This window comes from Anopheles merus, chromosome 3L (genome assembly GCF_017562075.2).
Source record: "Anopheles merus strain MAF chromosome 3L, AmerM5.1, whole genome shotgun sequence".
NCBI lineage: Eukaryota > Metazoa > Arthropoda > Insecta > Diptera > Culicidae > Anopheles > Anopheles merus.
In genome coordinates, this window is record NC_054085.1 from 38,121,371 (window position 1) to 38,144,211 (window position 22,841).

The window sequence follows — 22,841 nt, forward strand, 5'->3', positions numbered from 1 at the left end:
TTCTGGTGGTGGTGGTGGTGGAGTACACTGGTAGAGCGAGCGTTTGTTGCGATGTAAATGGGCTAAAAGATGGGGCAGCAGGAGGGTTGATGATAAGTGACGCGCAGCGCAAAGCTGATGTAATAGAGAGGAAGTATCCGTAGCAGCCACAGTGCTCGTCGCAAAAGGATTGTTAATGAGCGTGTTGCTGACAATATGCCATCCTCCCCAATCTCTGTCCCTCTGTGTGTGAAGTGGATTTAGGTGCGCGATAAGATTTGCTGTTGCAAAAGAGAAGAAAAAAGAGCGACACGCAAATCGATTTGTTTGAGCGGAGGAATGGATCAGAACGATTGCCGATAAATTGGGCGTTGGGTGAATCGTTGAACTGACAATTTAATCTAGAAAGTGTCGTCCCACGCTGCACTTTTTGCATTGCTCTTTCTCGAGTGCATGCAGCATTAACTACACTTTTGTGCGATTTTCGATTTGACACAACACGAGACGACGAGTAGTCGTGTATTTAGATAAGATTGTATCCTCTCTCTCCAATGAGCACTGGGCTCGGAGTGGCACTGCCGGGGAAGATAACATACACACCCCACCGGGAGGGGGGGTTGGGAAGTAGGCAGAAGTAATTATTTGCCTTGTCCCGCCGTACCGCCCGAACGAACAAACTTGTACGAGATAAGCATATTAAGTGTGCGAAAGTGTGTGTGTGTGCGTGGTTTTCCCTCCCCATTATCAGTTGAAAAGAAGGAGAGGGTGCAGAAGGGGTGCAATGAATATTTTGATTTGTTGTCAGCATTACATCAGCAGCACCCGGGTGATCGTTATGGGCGAATTATAGGAGAAAGGAAAACGGTGCGCCCTGGCTTGACGATTAAAATGGTTTTGAAAAAAAAGCGTTTATTTTGCTCGTTAGTTTTGAGTTGTGAAAGTGAGCGAAGGTTAGGATTGATGGTGTAGCCACAGTGTAAAACGTAGAGTTTGTTAGATATTATCACAGACTTGCTTTTAAAATTTAAATGTTTGTATTAATGTTTGTTAGTCTATTTTACACGTGCCTTGTTGGATGTGTGATTCGATTTAGCTCATCTGCCCCAAACAACAAGCAACAACGAGGTGAACGCGAGGTTTTCCTTCCTTTGTTTGCGCTCGTTCAATACAATTCAGCTGCTGGGTTTTGCTGCGTTAGAAGAAATAGAGAGAGGAAAGAAAAAAAAAGCTGTGCACATTTTTCCGCCACTGCCGCTGTTGTGTCGGCTGTTGTTGTTGGTTGTGCTTCGCATTGAAATCGACGGTGGAAGCTGGCTTCTCTGCCATTCGCACACTTCCAGACCTCCAGAGCTTCCATAGTAGCTCCAGTTTCGCCACCTCCTCCCTCCCGTGCCCTACAGCCGCTCTTGCGTACGTGCCCGATTGGTGGGTACGTGAGCGAAAGGCAAAGTGAACACTGCTGCGAGAAACCCAACCAACGGGCCCGGGCCAATAACAAGAATAGGAAAAAGCTTGTTGAAGGAATGAACGTTTCCCAGCCGTGTCCTACAACGCCACCGCTAAAGCCACCACCAGGCGAGGGTTTGCAGTGGGCGTGAGGTGAGGAGGAACTGCCACGGGTGGAGAAGAGTGACGCAAATGATGTCATTTCGGTTCTAATCTCTTTCCTGTTCGCTATTGCCTATATTCTGTCACTTGCTTTTCCGTCGCGAACCTTGACTTCTTCGGTGTTTTTTGGTTGGAAGCTGATGCCTTTTTTGGTGTATGTGTGCGCCACGTGAAATGTTTCACCAAATGGGGCCCCTTCATCAACCTCCAACCCTCGAAAATGTATGTAAATCCATCCAAAGAGTGCAGATAAAGGGAGCACCGCATGATAATGGGGTGGGACAGGTGTTGTGTGTTGCGAGCGGAAAGTAAAAACGGAAGGATTAATTTCACACGTTTTTCTGTGCATTTGTTAAACAGCACTTAACTTGCAATAAGTTTGCATAAATTAGATTTCATTTAAGAAATCGTACATTACTACATAGTACATAGTAAAACAATTAGCTTATCTATTTCACTAATTCTTTGTACTACTGTGTTGATTGTTTGGTACAGGCTTTGGTTCTCAACCCGAGAATTGATTGTTTATTGTCACCTTCACCTGTTTTTTGCCTCCTTCTGCCTACCTAGAGCGTACTTTTTTCGAAGGTTCTTGGGCCACGGCCGTTATTGCTCAACTCTGAGCATTAGCCGTTAGGCAAAAAAGTACAACTCACATACTTTACATTACCGCACGACACCACCACTCCCCCAGGGGATCGCCACCCTCCTATCTCTATCTGCTGCACACACACACACACACATTATGCTGTGTTGTCGTCCCATGTCGTCGAGCCACATCATCCGGTTGAATTGGTCGATGTTGGATGAGGAGAGCAGATCGTTTCGATAAACTACCCCCCCTCGTTGGAAGCGCTAAGGAGTAGGGTTCGGAGAGGTAGAAGAGGGGTTTGTTCGTTTACAGCAAAACGAAAGAAAGAAAAAAAGAGCTCAAACCTGCTGGCGGAGCTCACCGCGGGGGTATATGATTACTGCCAGCGAGCAATGAATGAGCAGGAGAGCGAGCGCACTCACGGCGCTGAGCGAACGAAACGGAGAGAGCGAAACGTGCTTTAACCCAGTGAGGGAAATAAGCATAAACCGTCGTCCCGTCGTACGCGCAAGGGTGTTGGATTGTCAGGGTGTGTGTGTGTGTGTGGGGAAGAGGTAAAGGGAATCACTCGCTCTCTCCCTCTCTCGCTCTCATTCTTATATGCTTTAGCACGAATGCGTCTCTCTTTCTCTCTCGCACACGCCGCACAGTGCAATGTTGTGTTGAATTGTGTTTTATTTGTAAAAGGGGGCATATCGTGGGCAGATGAATGGCGAACCGTTTTTTGATACAAGTGCTCTGCCCCTGGGTCGCCGCTGTGATGATGTGGGGTTCGGCTCTGGGGAGGGTGGGCGGAAGGGCGTTGAGGGCCTGAAGCAGGAGGGGGATGTACGGGGTGAAGTACGAAAGGAATGTGATATCTCTGTTGGAGATGGATGGGGTGGTGGGGGTAGGGTTGGTGGGGCGCGTGTGGCATACTTCCAATCAGTTATCGGACCATTTGTTTAGTACGCTTTAATGAAATTGTTCACTTCTTAAAGGAGGCGTGTTGCATTTACATTGATTGTTGAAATAGCGCGTTTTCTATGGAATTTGATTATTGAAACTATTCATTTGTGTTGAATGGCGTTTATGTAAATTATATAAACTAAAATACATCAAGTTAATTTGGCTTAATTACACAATTAACAATAAGCACTATAACTTATTATAGCTAAACTATATACAATGTCAAACAAATTTCTGCTTTATTCAATTCTGTTGACTTCACGCGCCTTTTGTCCTTCTTTTGCACACGGCTCCATTTGCTGTGAGTTATTGCAATCGAAGTGAAAGTGATTTTGTGGCACTATTTAACGCGACCAAACGCTTTTAATAACAACCACAAAGAGCAAATAATGAAATGTATGTTTCTGTTCCCCCCTTTTTTTTACACACTGGTGTGTAGAGTGCGAGCGAGGTCATATGGCTACGCTGTGCGTAAATGATAGGGCGTTCAGGAGGTTATGTTGTACCTTGCGTTTAATGTGTGTGTGTGTGTGTGTCGTGCATTTTCACTGGTCAGGGTGTTGTTTTCATACAATACTCATAACGAACGGGGTATATAAAAAAAAGTCGTATGTTAGATTGCAATTAAACTGCTCATGGAACATTCTTCTCCACGTGGTGGCGGCGCAGCGTTGTCAGTGGAGAGCAACCCCAGTTTGAAGTATGTTTAAATTATTTTATTGGTTTAATTATTGTATTGTTGTATTATTTCTTGTAATGTCAACTAAAACAATATGATAAATCGTGTTGCATTTAATAAAAAAAAACAATCTCTTTTATTTTGCCAGTTGAGCAGCACTGGTTTTAAACCATTCTCAATCCGCTGCTCACCAGCAGCAGCAGCAAGAGAGTGCGAGATTGCGTGCGATGATGATGAGTGAAAGTGAGAGCGAAGCAGGATGTAGATCATCGCCACAGCACCGCAGCAGCATCTGCAACAGACGCGCGCACACACGCCGCCGCTGCTCATTGATGAGCGTTCGATAAGATCGACTACAAAAACACACACACAAACCTCCTATACCTGTGAGTGGCGTCGTTGAAACAAATGCAACCCACTTTCTCGTAAGCGCAGCGTAGCATCATAGCACAGACCGCCGCCGCAACACTTACTATTTCCCGGTTTCCTCGGTGTTCCGGCGCCGCCGCCGGTCCCCAGCAGTCCCCCGGGGAGGGGAGGCAGACAAAAATCAACTTGGAAGCACCCAACTTTTGGACCGCAGCACATTTCTCACCTGCTGGCGATTAATGAGATTGTGCGAATTTCGTCCACTGCTGCGCGCTCTTTTTCTCTTTTTTTTTTTGCTCTCTGTTCGTTGATGAAGTTCAAGTTGTTGAAGTTGTTGTTGAGGTCGAAATAAAGTTCGATTTTAGGCAGCGTGCGAGTGTGTGCATGTGTGTGTGTGCGGTGTGGTTTGCCATATTTGGGAAAGGACGGACGGATGCCACCCGACCGTGTGCTGCTTGTTGTTGCTGCTGACAGCGTGAGGTCAGGGCAGACAGGGGAAGTTGATAAATTTTCATAATTGAAATACCCTGCGAAGGTTGTGCCCTTGTCAGCGATATGTTGTTTGTCTGAATGTTGAAGAGTTGGATATACGTTTCCTATACGTTTCCTATACGTTTCCTATACGTTGTATATAAAATGGGATAAAAATATTAACATCGAATTCCACACTTTTTTGAACTTATTGTAATTTTAGCTAATTTTTAAAGCATACAAATATTGTTCAATTATTGCAACAGACAAAAGCCATTCTTCGTTGCACTTTGTTCTTGCCTTCTTTAAACCAAACACTGGCTGCCCTCACAACCATTAATTCTATAACCGTGTGCTGCTTTGTATTACGAATGTTTACCATTTTGAAACAACATTTCGTGCCGTTATCTGGCGAGTGTGCAATAGGAGAAGGTGGTGTGTCAGGAAAAGGAAGCGATAAGCGTAAAAGTTTTCGCTGACTTGCGGAGACTAGAAATAAAATACTGCTGCTGCCGCCGCCCTTTCCTCTCGTTGTTCCTTTCGCCTTGGGCTCCTCTGGGGTTCGTCTCCTTTGCCATCCGTTTTTGTTGTGTGTTTCGATTTGATTTTACTTTTCTCTTCTCCTCTCAGCCATTGGCGTGACTGGTCAGGTCGCTGTGTGTGTGTTGTAAAAACCGTCAAACCGCCAAATGCTTATGCCCATCGCGCTTTCCTAATCACTCTCGCTGCTGCTGGCTTCCTTTTTGAGCGCTCGAGCGTTGGACTCCTTCGCGGGCCCGAGCAGAGCAGCATCGATGGGAATAATAAAACAAAACAAAAAAGCCAGCCCTGTCCGCTTGTACTTTTTCGTTGGTCGGAAATGGTGTTTTGCACGCTGTTGTTGACGGGGAGAAGCCAGGTTGTAATCGCGCGAGTCGCCGGGGGAGGCATGCGACTAGAGAACAACGTCAAAAAACCGCATAGATCCGTAGACCGCATCGATAGAGAGCGCCCGAGGAGGAGGGTGGTAGATGCAATGCAATGCCACCACTTCCACCGCCACGAAGTTTTGTTGCTGCACGGTTGTGCCTCTTTCTCGCCCTCCGGCACTGGGTCTCCGGGGTCGCTCTAATGCCTCGTCCCCGGCTCTTGGTGCGCATTGGCAGGGCCTGACCGCGACCGCGAGGGGGGTCTCTCGTTCTTCCACGGTGAAGGCCACGAAGCCAGCTCAACAAAGCTCACCCCAACCTGTATGAAGCGAGAGAGAGAGAGAGAGAGAGAGAGAGAGAAAGAGAGAGAGCGAGAGAGAACGAATGAAAAATAAAACACACGAAATAACATGAACCACACCAACTTCCTCCCGTCCAGCTCGCCTCCAACCCCCGCCCGCTCTGCCTGCTGCTGACGTTTGGTTCGGGTGTTCCGAAATATGTTCCGTCTTCGCTCCGGCCACCGGGCCCGGAGAGCGCGGAAACGGGGTCAGGGACAGTGAGCGCAAGGGAAGGTGGTGGTAATGCTGGCCATGGTATGGGAAGGCACAAAGAAGGAGGAAGGGGGAGGGTCAAGAAAACTAATTTATTGCGTTCTTTCCTCTTCTCTCGCCCTGTGTTGTGTGTGTGTGTGTCTGTTTGGCGTTTGTGTGCTTGTTGAGTGGGATAATTTTTCTATCTGCGCGGTGTTCCGTTCTCTCTGTTTCGCCTCCAGTACCCTAAATCGTTGCATTCCATCAGATATAGAGAGTGAGCGAGCCGGGCCGAGGGAGTGGGGTGTCGCGCGCAGCACAAGGAAAAGGGAGAAAGAGAGCGAGCGAGCCCTTCCTAAAGACGACATTAAACCAGTGACAGTAAAGATTTTGTTTTTTCTTTTGTTGCCTTTTTGCCTTTCCTCAAACAATTTTCCTTTTCGATGAATCGTATCGCTTTTTTTTCTCTCTCTCGGGGTTTTGAAAAGGCAAACGCACACGCAGAGAGAGAGAAAGGTTCTATTTTTTATCAGACTTTTTTATTACCGTGACAAAACATATGGACGCGGTAAATGTGAAGGATTTGTGTTTCTTTAAATAGTAATAACACGTTTGTTGCGCTTGTTGCATGGGTTGAAACATTTAGTTTAATTTAAAAAAATATATGTATTCAATACAGTTCATATACGTCTTTGTACAACACTTTGTGCAGCACTGAAAATGAAGAGGGAAGGGAAATAATAATAACAGGAAATGCTACGCAACAAAAAAAAAGAAAACACAAGTTGAACAAAATACTCAATGCCATTGTCATTTGCCTGCTGCTGCTGCGTTATTTGTCTTCCCCTCGTGCCTTGATGTGTGTTTTGTGTGCGTTTACCCTTTAATATGTGACTACAAAGACACTCTGCAAGGGGGAAGAGTTGTGTGTATGTGTTTTTTTTTTTGCATAATTCTATGTTTACTTACTCATTTAGACTGCTCGACGTTTGTTTGTTTGATTGGTGGTTTGAATAGAAAAGGTAAAGCCAATGGGAAAGTAAAGTAAAAAATCAACAATAATACATGAATCAAGTCTATAATTGAATGTATAAACGAGCACTTTTTGCTTAATATATTTAATATTGCTTGTAATGCAACTTCATTACCTTTATCCGATAAGGTCTGATGCAATTAACATGCATTTAATGTTGAAGAAAGTAACGTAAAACAAAAAGGAGAAAAAAACTGTATTCATTCCCTGCTGATAACAATGCAAAGCACACGCAAACGTGAATAATATTGCGCCGACATTGGCCATAAACAAACAAACAAAAAGAAAAACCGGAAAATGGTAGCGCACGCACGAGTGCAAAATGATGGCGATGGTTTGGTGGATAAAAGACGGAAAACGGCAAAAGTCGGCGGCAACGTTCCAGTTGCCTTCTTGCGACAAATAGGAATCGTATCAAGATAGGGAGAGAGAGAGAGAGAGACAGACAGGGAGAGTGCCCCCCGTTCAACTGACGCAGATGGCTGTGGTGGTGGCCCTTTTGGTCTCCGATGGACTGGACTTCTCCTTTCCCAGCATGTCCCCGCCGCGCTACGGCTGTTTTATTAAAATGGGGTCAAGGCGCTTAAATTTATACTACCACGCCGCTCCAACGCTTGCCCCTTCCCATTGTTGGGAGTTTGCGCGGACAAATCGACTCCGTCATCGATTTATATTTGCATTATTAATTATGCTAAAATTTGGTGTACGAATGTTTCTTCCTCCGTGTCCTGCTGTACATCGGAAATAGGAGACTAGAACATTTCTTTATTTAGTGTGCTGTAACTTCTCCAAAACTCTGTGCTTTAAAAAACAAAGGTTTGCGTTACTTACCGTTACGCGGTTTTACGGCGCAGCAGCATTCTCTCCAGCCCTCGCCCTCCTTCCCCCTTTTGACTCTGTACAGCATTGCGCGTCGCTCGCTTCACTTCTACGGTTTCACTTGTTACGGGGGGCGCTTGCTCTGTGTAACCCAAGACGCACTCTGCGTCTTTCCTCCTCTCCACCACCTCCCAACCTCTGCGTACGGTTTTAGTGAAGCCAGAAAATGAAAAGAAAAACTTTTTCTCACTCTGCCGGCACTGCCTTCACCCTCCAAGCGTCCCGTTTGGCATCCCAGTTGGCCGCTCCAACCGCTCCGGGAAGCCTCCGACCGCTCCGCTCCGCTCAACTCACTCTTTTCGCTTTCCATCGAAACTGGTTTTTTAATTGTGCTGTGTGTGTGTGTGTGGGTATGGTGCAATCATAGCAGAGTGGCAGCAACATAAAGCAAAGTTTTGCAGCTCTTTCACTGTCTCTCTCTCTGGTCGATAGTTTGATGATTGCTGGTTTGTGGATGTGTGACTGATGGTCCATCCGGATGAAGCGGATGGTGTGGTGCAGGGGCCATTTCATTTTGGGTTCGTTTTTATTTAGCACAAACATCACGTCTCTACAATAGGTCATCGGGAGAGACAGGGAGAGATAGAGCGATAGATAAGAAACAATCAGAATGCAATTAGAAAAACATACCTTTAGTTTTGTTAAATTGATTTGCGCAGCCGGAGAAAGTTCGCTTAAAGTTCTAATGCTCATAGTAATCGTTTTCTGTGCCAAACAACTAATTATTTCAACATACAAACACTGTGTGTATGTTTGGAACCGCACCGAGTGGAACTAATGGCTTGGAATGGTTTCAATGTTTTTTTCCCCTTCCAATCCCAATACTTTAATTTGTTTAACCTTTGCACTCGCGCTTTTTTTTATGCGTGTTCTATTGCGCACCAACAGTAACAGGCAAAAAAACCAAGCAAACTCACTATGGTGGTACTCTGACATTTTGATTGATGTTTGACATTTCCGATGACAGGCACAAGTGGAGTGGCTGCGTTTTCGGCATGCGAGAGCGCGCTGATGCGAAAGCAATAATTATACAGGATATGGTTATGGGTAAATGGATTTTTTGCTGGGCGCTTGTTGTTGTTTGCATGGCTGTTTGCTAAACTTGCACAGTGTTTTATTTTGTATTATTTTGCACATCGTTTGGCCTTCATTTTCTTGTACATTTTTACACCAAACAGCATTCATATTACTTATAAAATCTGTATGCAATTTAAATACGTTTCAAAATATGACCGTAAAAGTAAGGCGACTGATGCTGAAGCACCCCAGATAAGCACCGGTCCATGCATCGTACCAAGCAGCCTACAACAACACAACAGCACAAAAAGATCTCTATCTCTCTCACACACACACACACTCCCTCTCTGTCTCACAGGCTGTAAAATAGCGAACGAATGTTTGATGAATGATTTGATCATTATCGCGCTCTTTGCATTCTGGCCATTATCCCTCCCAGTTAACGTAGAGGGGGAGGGGGGGGGGGGCGGACTTGATGGGGGAGTGGGTAGCGATTGCAAATATGATTACTCGCCACTTCCTCTCCCCGTGCGGTAAATAGTTCACCTTAAGAGGCATCGAAACCTCGAACGAACATGCTCTCCTCGCCATGCTGCAATGGCATCGCCCATGCTTCACGATTGACTTATGCGCGTGAGACTTTATGCATGTTCGCTTTGCTCTTTGTGATTGTGATAGTAGTATACATTCTGTAGCGTCACTTTCTTCGTGTAATAGTTTTCTTCGTGCCATTAGCACAATACAAAGAGGAAAGAAAAAACCGGACGTAAAACACGCTCTTCAACGGACCCGAATCGGTGTTAAAAATAAAACACACATACACACAACCACCCCCCACCCAGCTGCTCGCCGCTATTGATACGCGGATGCAAATGCGTAAGTGTGTGTGTGTGTGTTTGTGTGTGTATGTATGTTTCTTTGTGTCCTCTCTGCTGCAACTGCAACTGCTGCACACAAACATAATTTGTTTCCCTAGTGCTCTATCGCTCTTTTGTTGTAGAGTGATTTTAAAAACGATTATTTAGCCTAGCCATCGACCATGCGTCATCTTCGAAGATGCAAATGAAGCTGATACTTTTGTAGCACATGTTTTCACAGGTCGATGTTTTTGAAAAACAAAAAGAAGTTTGTTTGTGTTTTGCTTTCCTTTCCACTTTCCAAAGGGTTTTTGTATTTTTGTACGACAAAATTCAAAGAGAAGTCCGGACTGTTGTATGCGGCATTAGGAATAGTTTGCATGTGAAATAACAACTACAAAAAAAAACAAACCATTTTCCACCCATTCTCGAACCTACTTGCCTTTTGGAGTAAGTTTCAGACTTTAAGAATATTTTGCATCATCGTTGCTGTGCTCTTGCTTGCACTCTTATCTCATCTCCCGTGTATCTTTCTCCCCCGTATACAGATGCGTGTGTTGTGTGCACTGTTTGTTGCAGTCGATGGCAACAGGGAACAACAACAACAACAAAAGTTGCGTTTTGTCTTTTGCCTTTACAGTTTTTTTTTCGGATTCTAGCAGCACCAGCCGCCCCAGATGTCGTCCTCGAACAAAAAATAAAACCGCCAAGCAAACGAGAAGAGAATTGTGTGTGTGTGTGTTTGGTGTGTTTCGCTTGCGGAGGTCGATAACCGGTTCCTCCTCGCCACCCAGACACGACACTTTCATGTTGCACACACACACAAACACACACACACACACACACACACACACACACACACACACCACACACACACACACACACACACACACACACACACACACACACACACACACACACACACACACACACACACACACACACACACACACACACACACTTGTCTCTCTGGGGGTGACCGAAATGCTCCTGTGTCCACACATCCCCGCGCGCCACTACCGCTCCGTGATGATGTTTGCAATTTTCTCCTTTATCTGATATCTGGCGGCTGGCTGCGTGCGGTGGGTTGCATTTTGATATGCGATTATGGTGTTATGTTGGTTTAGGAAGCGCATAAAACAAGACGCTTTTATTGGCACACCATAATGAGCTGCGCAGTAGTAGTAGTAGTAGTAGTAGCAGCAGCCGGCGTATCATAATTTGTGTGATTTTTTGTTTGTGTTTAGTTTTAATTTATGACTTACTTCTAATTGTCCACCGTTGATGAAGATTGCGACTAAATATACACAACCACACACAAAGAGTGTTGTAATCTTTAATCACGTGTTTCACTGATAAGAGATTGGTGTGTTGTGTGGGGCTGTTCAAGGGAAGGGAGGTTTGGTTGCGCTGGCCTCTCAACGCCACGCCAATAAAGGACGGGAAAATGCAATTAGAAGCGATAAATGATCTTTCCGAGTTGATTATTATTTGCCGTGTTTTTACGAGCTTGATAACGTCTGAATAATCGGTACGGTGCGCTTAACTCACTTACTCTAACACACCCAGCTGGTATGCACTAACGTACAGTAAAAATCGAAATATCGATCGCCTTCGCTTCCGAATAGGCGCTCTACTGGCTGGTTGGCTGGGGTTGGCTGGCGTTTGTCAATTTTCCCTCGGCCAGCCGGGGCGCGCTGCCAGTGAAATTGAATGGACGGTGAGAGGAATATCTAGGTTTTCCCTTTCGGCTTTCTTGTGTGTTTTTTGTGCCCGTTGTCCGCAACATTCATCACTCCGCCGTCGTCGCCGCCAACCGATCATCCACGTTCGAGTTAAAGCTCTTTGCTTCACCTCGCCCGCGTGTTTGGTCTATTTTCAGTATTTTCCTTTCGTTTCCTCCTCCTCTACTACTACTGTGCTCTTCCACGGCCCTGTTACTACCGCCCCATGCTGTGTTTAGCACATTTTCTCGGCCCGTTTAGTCATAGTCCTAGGGCAGATGTATTCTTCCGCACACGCACGCCGCCCTGCCTTCCTCATATTCCAGTTTCTGTGTCTGTGTTCTGTGTGAGTGCTGTCTATTTTTCCAAGCGCAATAAAATGCAACGAAAAACAGTTCGAAAAAGAAGTTATAGTCTGTGCGAATTCCCCCCTCCCTGTGTATCCCTCCCTCTGGGTTCTCCTTAGCGCACTCGGAAAAGCCGAAGGTGAATAGTTCGTGAAATCGAGACGATGTTTGTAGCTGCTGTTACTGCTACCCCTTCTTCGCCCCAATTTCAACCCACCACTGTCCGCCGTACTCGGAGTAGATTAAGCCGGGTCCGGTGAAGAATTTTATGGCTTTTTCTCGGGGTCTCTGGTTTGAGGGTGTTTCTTTTTTTACGGAAGGGCTGTGCTATGATGCGCTCTCTTGTGCCGATGGGAGGAGAAGAGAGTTATTGAATTTCGGCCAAGGGGTAGGGATGAAAAGCACAAACTAAGCAAATAAAGAGATTGCATCGGTGTGGATGAATGTGCCAAAAATGTAAATGGGGAGAAAAATGCAATAATAAACATTCTATTCAAAGAGATAAACATTATAATAGGTGTGTGTGTGTGATTTGATCAACATAAATCATTTATTTTTTCTGCAACGCTAGTGAAGATAGTGTTTATAAATAATTCAATTTATGTATTTTAATATTTATTTATTATTCTTTTTAATACTTTTCAAACATTTCTTTTTATTAAAAAGAGTAAAGCTCGTCATTCGGTTGCTAGAATCTTCATATTCTCTTTCATATCATGTACTTTTCCACTGTTTTCTTTGTGTTCCTTTAATGACTTTGTGTTCCTTTGAGGTTTGTTTTTCCTCCCACGGCCACCGACGGCCTCATTCTCGCTCTCGCTCTCTCTCTCTCTCCTCATGTCGATCAAAAGTTTTCCGGCTCGCACAAAATTGTTGATCAATGCCAATGCGCGCCTCGGCTCGGCCGCTACTTGCTTGGCTGGCGTTTGCTTGCGCTCTTGAGAGTCGGTCTGTCTGTCTTCACACAAATTTTGGCACTACCGTTGGCCAACAGCCGCCCACACGTTCTCAGCTTTTATTATATATTCCCTCCGCCCTGTGTGGTGTGTGCCCTGTGCTGCCACCGTTTCCCCCTCACCTGCTAGAGGATTGTATTTCGCGGGGTTCACTCTTGTGGGGTGTTTTTTTTTGTTTTTGGAAAAAAGTGTGTCAAAATCAACTCTATGTGTGTGTTTGCCTCTCTTCTTTGATTGTTGTGTTTGCCTAACTTTTTAACACCTCACCCACCGATGGAGGCGAGTGGGAGCAGCCCTTCCGCTCGCTGCTGTGGAACATTGACGCAGACATTGACAGTTTGGGGGAAAATATTGCGTGCGCACGTCGAACCCATGCTACATATACATATAATCCCCCCACCACACAACACCATCGCAACCGAAGGAGTCACTGAACTCAAATACAAGGGATGAGGGCGGGTGCTGGAGGGTGGTGGTCGACTGTGTTTCCGTGACTGTGTGTATGCTAATTGATGCGGATTTTCGCAGTTTGTACCATCTTTTATTTACGCTTTTTTTTTGCTACTCCTCCGCCCGTTCGGCTCCAAGCGCTCCAAAGCACTTTTGAAAAGGACGCAAATGATAATCAAATAGAAAAATTAATTCAATCCACCAGTGGGTGGTGGTGATACGTTTTATCTTTAAATTGAATTTGTGTTGGTTTGATAGGAAATGGAAGAAAAGAGATAAAGCAAGAACGCGCGTATCAAATCATCTTCCGATAAAATTGATAAGCAAAATGTTGTGTTATCGTACAACTTCATATCATGCTGCTGCGCCTGTGTGTAGCCATATGTTTGTATGTGTGTGTGTGTGTGTGTGTGTGTGTGTGTGTGTGTGTGTGTGGTGTTCTAAGTTTGCCTATAATGCTCACAAACCTCTTCCATATCGCATGTATTCTCCCGGCATGTGGCCAACATATATTGGCCATCCCGAAATGTGTGTGTGTTGTGTGATATTAGTGATTTGTGCATCGATAGCCGGCCAGTTCGCGGGTTCGTTCGGGAACAACACGCTAGTGGTGTAGCGTTGCGGTACTGTGTGCACTAATGTCTATAATTAGATGAATTTATTTTTATTTAACTCACTCTTCACTCTGTAGTGAGAAATTAAACAACCCAAGAAGGAGGGGGTGGGGAGGATGGTGTCCGAGCTCGAGGCAAAGACGGTGGATCAGAGACAGAGCTTCTTCTCGGGGCACACACCATTCAGCAACCCGGAGTCGCTCTCGCTTTCTCTTGAGAGCGAGCACACATTTAGCTCGATTCGCTTGATTGTTCCACTAATGGGATCGTTTTTTTGTTGTGTGCGCGCGGCATCGTTTAGTTTTATTTTGTTGCGTTTGTTTAGCTTGCTTTTCCATAAACAACACCCCCCGGGTTATTACGCACATTTTATAGCAATTAATTGCGTGAATGAATCAATTGGGCAATTTTTTTTAATGATAAAAATGCATTTATTTCGGAAAGATTGAAAAAAATATTATTGTAATTCATTTTCTGAAAAAATGATACAATATGATTCCTACTCGAATACATTTTCTTGCTCTGTGTGTAGTAGTAGCTCAGTTGAGCTCAAAATGAAACTGTGTCTTGGCTGTGTGCGCATTACAGCGCGTTCCACTACTCGCCGCTAGATGGCGCTGTAACCCGAACGCCGGAGCTCTGCAGCAGCTGAGCTACACATAAATGAGCTATTTTGCAAATGCTGTTTTGAATGTTTCGTTCGAATGGATTAAATCTTCACACGGCACTGTCAATTTCGGCGGAATTTATTTAATAAAATATAAAACAATGTTGAGCTGTTACATAAAAATCTCATCAAAGGTTAAAAGCTACTATAATCATCTGAAAGAATCAGGTGCAGTGTAAATGCAATGTTTGCGCTTTCTCTTCGAAAGCCGCCCCCGTAAAGCTAGTGTTAAGCGAGATGGCCTGTTAATGTGTGTAATATTAATTCCGTTTTTTCCCCCTTTCCCATTTTGCTCTCCCCAGGATGAGGTGCTGGCGATCTCGGACAAGGTGATACTGCGGGCCGAGGACCTGCTGAACTGGATCGACACCGAGCAGGAGTGGAGCTGGGGCCTGCTCACGCTGTACGACGAGCACAGTGCCAAGGATTGCCTCGGGATGACGCGACACCTCAGCAAGAACTCATCGCTGGACTTTGGCGATGTGGACAAGGAGAAGCATTCAGGTTAGCATTGCAGAAGGAGAAGGAGGTGATGGAGGAGATCTGTACGCTCTCTAGATCTCATTATCGCTTCCGAAATGGTGGTGCTCGATCGCCGCCGCCGTATCGTTGGTGGACTCGTACGCGTTTTCCAGCAGCTCGCAGCACACTTTTTCGCGGTGATGGCAATCGCGGCTAGCAAGCAAACGAAACGAAAAGAGGGGAAACACATCAGAAAAGAGAGGAATGAAGAAGAAGCAGCAGCACACAAAGGGTGTGTAAATGTAGCACAAATCAATTAGACGATGGTGCGTGCGTTTCGGAAAGATAGCGCAGAACACACCGCACAGTGTCTATCGGGGTGGAATTTCACTCACTCTCTCTCTCCCGGGGGAACGCGTCGAGAGTTTTGTTGTTTTTATGGACGACGCACGGGGGCTATAAATATAGGGGTCGCTGGTAGATTCGAAGCGAAGCGTCCCGGAGAATCGTTCTGCACACGGTAGTACTACTCACTTGGACAGATAGAAGATGTTGCGCGGTACGCGACACCGATACCGCAGCATGCACTCGCACCGCTTGCGCAGCAGAATGTCCTCCTGGATGATCGTGCTGACCTCGTACAGGTTGGGACCGATCTTGCGCTCGCCGACCGATTTGTAGAAGGTGCGGTGCCGTGGAAAGGGCAGCTTTATCCCGGCATAGATCATACTGGCGTCCACTCCGACACTTTCCTCCAGCTGCCTTTCCGCGAACAGGACAAACAGCGCCACTCCCACCAGGACAAACAGTCCTCGCACGCAAGCCATGGGGAAAATCGGGAAAACTCTTTTTTGGGGGGAAACACGCACACGCACCGCGCCGGTACTGGTTTGTTGTACGCGCGCACACAAACTGACGACGGGCGTGAATTCGCGTATCCAGCGGTCTATGAAGCGGTGTAGCGTTAGACGACGACGATGACGACGATGGGGTTGTTTTTTTTTTTGGGCGGGGTGATATGTGTGTGTGCGCGCAGTTTGCCGAAAACGCCAACGCCAGTGTTGCTCGAATTCCGCGGCCCTCGTGCGCGTTCGTGTGGTGGTGCGATCGGTGTTGTATTGCCGCTTCAAGCAGGGTGGGTGGGTGCTACGTTTGAATGTGTGTATTGTGTTTGAATGTAGCGGAAGGGGGGCTGTGCTAGAAGCTAGAATTTAATGCACAACACAAGCACTGACGTTACTTGCTACTAGCGCAAAATCCTATTTTTTCGCAATGTGTGCCACGAAGCAACTTCCTCACCAACAATGAAACATGATTTCAACCTCACACCGTCATCTTTGCGTGCTGCGAAACTGAGTCAATGTGTGTAGCCGTAACTGCGCCTAGACAAGGCCGCGCACGCCCAACACCGAGACGCTCTATCTCTCCCCCACTCTCCTGGAACGGTAGGCGTTGATCGTGCAAACACACCGTGTGTGTGTGTGTGTGTGTTGGTGCGGTTGACGGAATGCTTGATCAGCCAATTTTATGCCGGGCCCCTGCGTGCCGCGGACAGCGGAGACGGGTGTTTATTTTACTGCTGGTGTGAAGTATACAGTGTTGATGATGATGATGATGATGGCGTGATAGGGCCCGGCTCGGGTCGCGCTTGAAACGGGAGAAAGATGAGCGACGAAACTGCGAGCTGCCAAATTTAACGTCTTCAACACGGGGAGGGAAGGCGATAGACAGTATTTTGCCAACGGCAGTGGATGATGGACGGATCGCTAACCTTGAGCTGTGTGTTTGTCTCGTCCTCGCTTTCCAAACAGGTGAAAACATTGTAACGAAGGTGGCAGTGCTGAGCTTTTCGCGCTACTGCCGCTACCGGTCGATGCTGAAGCGGCTCGAGGGCGTGCAGGACGCGTGGCTGCGCAGCACGCTGGTGGCCAATCTGAGCGGGTTCGTGGCACCCGTCCCGAACATGCGCATCATGTTCTGCAAGGAAACGTTCGACTATCCCGAGCTGGAGACGCACGAGCTGCTGTGCAATCATCTCGCGCCCAAGCTGAAGGGCCGGCCGCGCGGCAAGCGGAAGAAGACGCTGTCCGACTCGTCGCAGTATACGAAGAAGGAGGGCTGCTCGGACGAGAGCGAGTCGAACGAGTCGGACATTTCCGATTACTCCTACAGCAAGGTAAGGGAGGTCGAGGCCCCCAAAAGGGATGCTTTGATTTTATCTGAAACGTTAAAACTTTTGTTTTCTTCTTTTAGGTATCTCCTGGCAAGAAGGTGATCGATCTCCACCCAACGCCACGGTACAATCCGCGCCCGTCGCGTGGCTCCTCCCAAACGAAGCAGGAACCGATCAGTGTCGTCATATCCGCCTCGGCCGGCACGGTCAAGCCGAGCGCGGGCAGCAACCATCTGTCCCAGCGCAATCGCTCCAAATCCACCTCCAAGGCGCCAAAACCGTCGTCGAAAAAGTCGTCGAAATCGAAACCGGGCCGCAAGCCGGGCCGTGGCAGCAGCAGCAACAACAACAACAACAACGGGGGCGGCAAGAAGTCGTCCTCCTCTTCCTCCAACTCGTCGCTGGCGGCTGCGGGCGGTGCCGGCGAGTCGGAGGAGGACGAGGAGGAGCCGGACGAGGATGGAGAGGAGGATGGTGGTGGGTCGTCGTCGACGCGCGGCGCCTCGAAGGATCGCGACCGCGAGGAGGACGCGGACGAGGACGAGGAAGAGATGGACTACGAGGAGGACGAGGAGGAGGAGGACGATAATCTGTTCCGGGTGAACGATCGGATGGGCTCGGCCGAACGGGAGTTCCTGCAGCGGTTGCAGGAGTTCCTCGATCCACGGGCGCTCCAGTACGCGGACAGTCAGGCTGCAACGCTGAAAAATGGTACGGAAAAGCGTAACCGGGGCATTTTCTGGTACTAATTGCAAATTCTTTTTTGTGTTTTTTCCCTCGTTTCCAGTGAGCTTGTACGCGGTGTACGTGAAGGTGCAAAAGATCGGTGGCTACAGTGCGGTCACCGACAAGGAGGTGTGGAACCAGCTGCTGCAAGGCACGGGCGCGGAGAATGGCGTGCTGAGCCGGAGAAAGTACGAGAAGATTGTGCTGCCGTTCGAGAAACATCTGCGCGAGCTGGCCGGCGATCAAGAGTCGGACGTGAAGCGCGACACGGCCCTGCTGCTGCTTGGGGACGATGAGCTGGACGCCAAGCTACGGCTGTTGCGCGATGTGAAGGTGGAAAAGCGTGATCCGGACAGCAAACCGCACGAGCTGGCCGAGAGCAACGGGTCCGCTGGGCTGGACTATACGGTGAAGCGGGAGCTGGTGGAAAAGGAGGATAGCGCGTACGGCGGCGGCGGCGGCAAGTGTGCGGTGAAGGAGGATAGCAATGGAGCGGGCGGTGGCAGTCCGAACGGTGGCGTGCATCTCGGCATGTCGCCGGTGTCTGTGCCGCTGACCGTTATCGTTCGGCCGAATTTGGACGAGAAGGATCAAAAGTCGTCCCAGATACAGATCAAGCAGCCGCACACGACGATCACGGTGCACCAGACCACGATCCATCCGCACAGCGCCAATCACCATCACGCCGGCCAGCCGAACAGCAACCACCATCAACCGATCAGTGGCCAAAGCCCGCAGCACATCACGAACCAGATCCAGATCACGAATCAGATCCAGATCCAGCAGATCACGGTACAGTCGAATGATAAGAACGGATCGGGTGGTGGTGGCGGTGGCGCTGGTGGTGGTGGAGCAGGATCGGGCGCTGGCAGTCCGAACGAATCGGCGGGCCAGTTCAAGTACAGCTTCAAGCAGGACAAATCCGGCCAGGAGCTTAACATTGAGCCGGCCGCAACGACGCCCAAGTCCGCGTCGGCGACGATCGCTTCCGGTGCCGGGTCGCCGTCGGAGGGGGCCTCCTCGCTGAGCCTGTTCCCGCTGAACCGGCAGGGCACGGATCCGGACCTCACGATCAAGGAAGTGTCGGTGTGCCCGACGAGCGGCACGCTCTCGATCACGTCCAGTGCGTGTGTGCCGACGACGCCGTCCAAGACGAGCTCGCTGCGCCACGTGCGCATGAAGAACGATCGCAAGGGCGCCGGGGGGATGATGATGGAGGCGGGCGGCTTCATGGGTGCTAGTCAGAAGGAGAACATTCCCTTGCTGGGTGGAGGCGTTGGCTCGGCAAGCTTGTTCGGCGGTCAGAGTCTAACAACGATCACACCGATCCCGGCGAACATGATGATGGCGGGCGCATTCCTTGGCCACGGTGGCCCTGTGCCGGTTGGAGCGGGTGGATCCATTTCCACGGGACGGTCGGCGCTGGACCAAGATCACAGCGGCAAGCAGCAACCGATGACAACACCGGTCGCCACGGAGGTCATCGATCTCGTCGACAGCGACAACGAAAACGACAGCTCACCACCGGCCGGCGGATCGTCCGCGAATCGGAAGCAGGCGGGACAGGCGATGCGCCCCATTCCCTCGCTGCTGCCACCGATGAAGAAGCGCAAGCTGGACATCCTGCGCGAGGGCGGCCTCGAGGTGACGCCGATCTCGAACGGTGCCAGCATTTTCTCCAGCCTCGGCAAGAGCCCCGGTCCGCCAAACCCAATGCGCATCAACATAACGGCGGAGCTGAACACGACGCCCCAGCGGCCCGAGCCGCCGAAGCGCAGCGACCACGCGCCCCGCAAATGCATTCCCACGCCGCTCGAGTTCCAGACGCACTGCATGTACACACGCACGGGCAAGATATTCGGCGACCCGAAGGAGCTGGTGCCTCCCCGGGTGCCTGCCCCTGCGCCGGATCTGCTCGATCTGACTGGCCCGCGACCGGTCGGGCTGATGATGGGCGCGATGGACAGTGCGGCAAACCTTTCCAACAAAGGACAGCAGCCGCCGATGCCCGTGATGGATTTCTCTAGCAACGCGCGGCACACCAATCGTACGGGGCCAGCGTCCCGGACGGCGCCCAGCCTGCAGATAACGCTCGTACCCGGGCCGACAAGCAGCCACAGCTCGGGCGGCGGCATCGGTGGCGTTGCTCCCGGCATGGGTGGTGGGCTGCCACCGATGATGACGCCGTTGAATATTCCAGTTCCAGTGCCAAGTCAGCAGGCGGCCGCCGCCGCAGCAGCAGCGGCAGCAGTGACCTCATCCACCAGTGCGATGGGACACAAACCGAAATCGAAAGCGTACGAAATAGTGCCATTAAGAGACGGTGGTGTTGGCAGTGCGGCGGCACCGATGAAAGAACCGAGCCCGAAGGTCACGATCGGTCCCTCTTCCGCGTCCTCCTCGTCGTCCGGTTCGACCAACGGTACCATCATTCCGCCACCGCCACCACCGACCGGACAGCTCGCCGGACTGATGGGACCGGGCACGTCGCCGAACAATCTGCTCGAAACGCTCGCCAACCTGCAGAAGGTGAACCCGGACCTGATGGCCAGAATACTGTCCTCGTCCGGCATCTCCAAATCCTCCATTCCCGGGCTGACGCAGCTACTCGGCACGCTGGCCGACCAGTCGCCGCTCGCTCCACCGGCGGCCAAGAAGACGCAGCGGCGCAGATCCAACTCACAGGCCGCTGCGGCGGCCGCTGCCGCTGCTGCGGCAGCCTCGTCCAGCCCCATACCTACCGCCCCTTCGCCCGGCCTACCACCCGGAAGCATACCGCCGCCGTCCGGTGCCAGCAGCAGTATTCCGTCGCCGAACGCCACCACCTCCATGCCACCGTTCACGATGCCGCCGGGCAGTTTGGGCCTGGTGCCGCCCTCGATGGTGCTGCACTCGTCGAACTCGCCGTCCCCGCAGCACCATCCCCCGCAGGCGGACTCGCCCACGTCCGCCAACCATCCGCTGAGCCAGCAGATCAAGCTGCTGCAGCAGGTGCAGCTACAGCAGCAGCAAAAATTCCTCCAACAGAAAGCCTCCGAGGAGCAGCAAAAGCTGCACATGTTGGCCCAGTTCTCTCAGAAACAGCAGCTCCAGCAACCGCAGTCCTCTCCCAGCCAGGGATCGCCAGTGTCGCCGGTGTCCACGGTCGGAGCCGGCTCGCCATTGCCCGGCACGCCACCGCTCGCGATGCCACCGTCGCCCGTGTCGGTGCCACGCATTCCCGTTGTGCCACCGCCGTCGGCAGCCGCGGCGGCCGCCGCCGTACTGTCGGGGCTACCGGCCGGGGCCGGCGCACCCTTCCCGCCACCGTTCGATCCGATCTACCTGCAGCTGTACGCGAACCCGGGCCTCTACCTGCAAAGCCTGCCGCCGGAGCAGCTGCTGCAGCTGTACAAAAACCTTCCGCAGGGCATTCCAATCACCAAGAGCTAGTCGGTCGGGGCGTCGACCGAGTCGTGCGGCATGGAGCGGGTCGCGCCGGCTCAACCCCGGTGAACAGTAGAGAAGGGAAGAGAAGGAAGAGTAAAGAAACATCCCGTTTTGCCCATTTTGTGTTCCTTAGAAGATTGAGCATGCGGAAGCGGAGGAAGCACGCTTCCGCAGTGATGATTGTTTTCGTATGTGTGTGTGTGTGCGCGATGTGTGTGTCTGTATGTATGTGTGTCCCTTTGCCGCGACTAGATGTATTCCCCCCCCCCCCCACGCAATGATTGTTTATTCTTTTGTTTTTAAGTTTTCACTATGCCTCTTGAAGGATATAGACCTAGGCCACGTGGTTTCGTTTGAATTATTTGTTATTTAGGTAAAATTAGTAAGAAAATGGTTAATTTTTGAAATCACGCTATGATCACGATAATGAAGAACGAGAAATTCCCGTTCTCCCGAGTGCGGGAGAAACGGGGGAGTTGCATTCTCTTTTGTACACACTGTAACAAATCAAAGCTAGTAGGAGTAATAACACCGCATAACACTGAGAGCGCGAACTGTAGCGAAACTATTCATAATTACTGAGCAAATTGAAATGGTCAAGTGAAAAAACAAAACTAGAGAAAGGGAATTCGTTTGCTTGCTACTAGTGGAGGCGTGCGCTTTAATTAAGTAGAATTAAATGGAAATATGTACACGATGGTACCCGAAGCCGGCAACCGCGAGTGGCTGTAAATGTAAGCAAATGCAGCCAAGTGTTTGGGTGCAAAACACTAACAAAACATGATACGAAATGAAGAAAAACAAAACAAAAAAAACGAAACGATTTAAATTGTATATGAACCAACCGGAGCACGAAGGCGGCAAGAATACGATTGAGAAATGATGATGAAGCACGTGTTGGCAGCTTTTCCGCATCCGTTTGTCATATTGTACGAGTGGATGAAGCGAGTGAGAAGGATGCGATGATAGTAGGACGCAAAACAACAGGCCATACATACATACTATGCGTAATGGTACTCTTTCTCTTCAACCGCTGCCCCTATTTCCATGTCCATACATTACGCCACAAAACCAATACATTACGCCACAACAGTAGTAGTAAAGCCTGTAGAGCGGGCGTTTGTGGAATAATTGAAATACTACGCAAGAAGCTATTTTCTTCAACTCTTTGGTGTGTGTGTGTGTATAGAAAGCAAGACAAAAAGCATCCTTTAAACGCGATGGTCACAGGAAAACATGCGTGTGTGTTTGTGGCGGTACAATAAACCGAATTCGAACTAGAAGATATTTGTTAAAAACACACACGACCGTACGATACCACAGTAAAAAGCAGCAAATGATATCCTGCGCAAGGTGAGAAACGTGTGCAGCGAGAAAAAGGGCAAATAATAAAAGAAAACAAACCCGTAATAAGCAAACA

At 49.2% G+C, this 22,841-nt stretch overlaps 2 protein-coding genes across 6 annotated transcripts in view; one reads left to right on the plus strand and one right to left on the minus strand.

Annotated features, from left to right (window-relative positions):
- The window catches only part of LOC121600479, a 62,477-nt gene extending 39,984 nt beyond the window's left edge, over window positions 1-22,493 (plus strand). For all 5 annotated transcript variants that reach the window (XM_041929111.1, XM_041929113.1, XM_041929114.1 and 2 more), the window contains exons 5-8: window positions 14,934-15,135; window positions 16,905-17,269; window positions 17,347-17,977; window positions 18,054-22,493. In XM_041929111.1, the coding sequence (XP_041785045.1) occupies window positions 14,934-15,135; window positions 16,905-17,269; window positions 17,347-17,977; window positions 18,054-21,424 (4,569 nt within the window). In that variant the 3' untranslated portion in view covers window positions 21,425-22,493. The remainder of the gene's footprint in view (window positions 1-14,933; window positions 15,136-16,904; window positions 17,270-17,346; window positions 17,978-18,053) is intronic.
- Window positions 14,695-16,425, minus strand: LOC121600483. Its single transcript, XM_041929119.1, has 2 exons — window positions 15,628-16,425; window positions 14,695-15,306 (listed from the first exon to the last, which is right to left on the minus strand). Exons 1-2 carry the CDS (start codon window positions 15,918-15,920, stop codon window positions 15,186-15,188), a joined length of 414 nt encoding a protein of 137 aa, XP_041785053.1. The 5' UTR covers window positions 15,921-16,425; the 3' UTR covers window positions 14,695-15,185.
- Window positions 22,494-22,841: the final 348 nt, after the last annotated feature.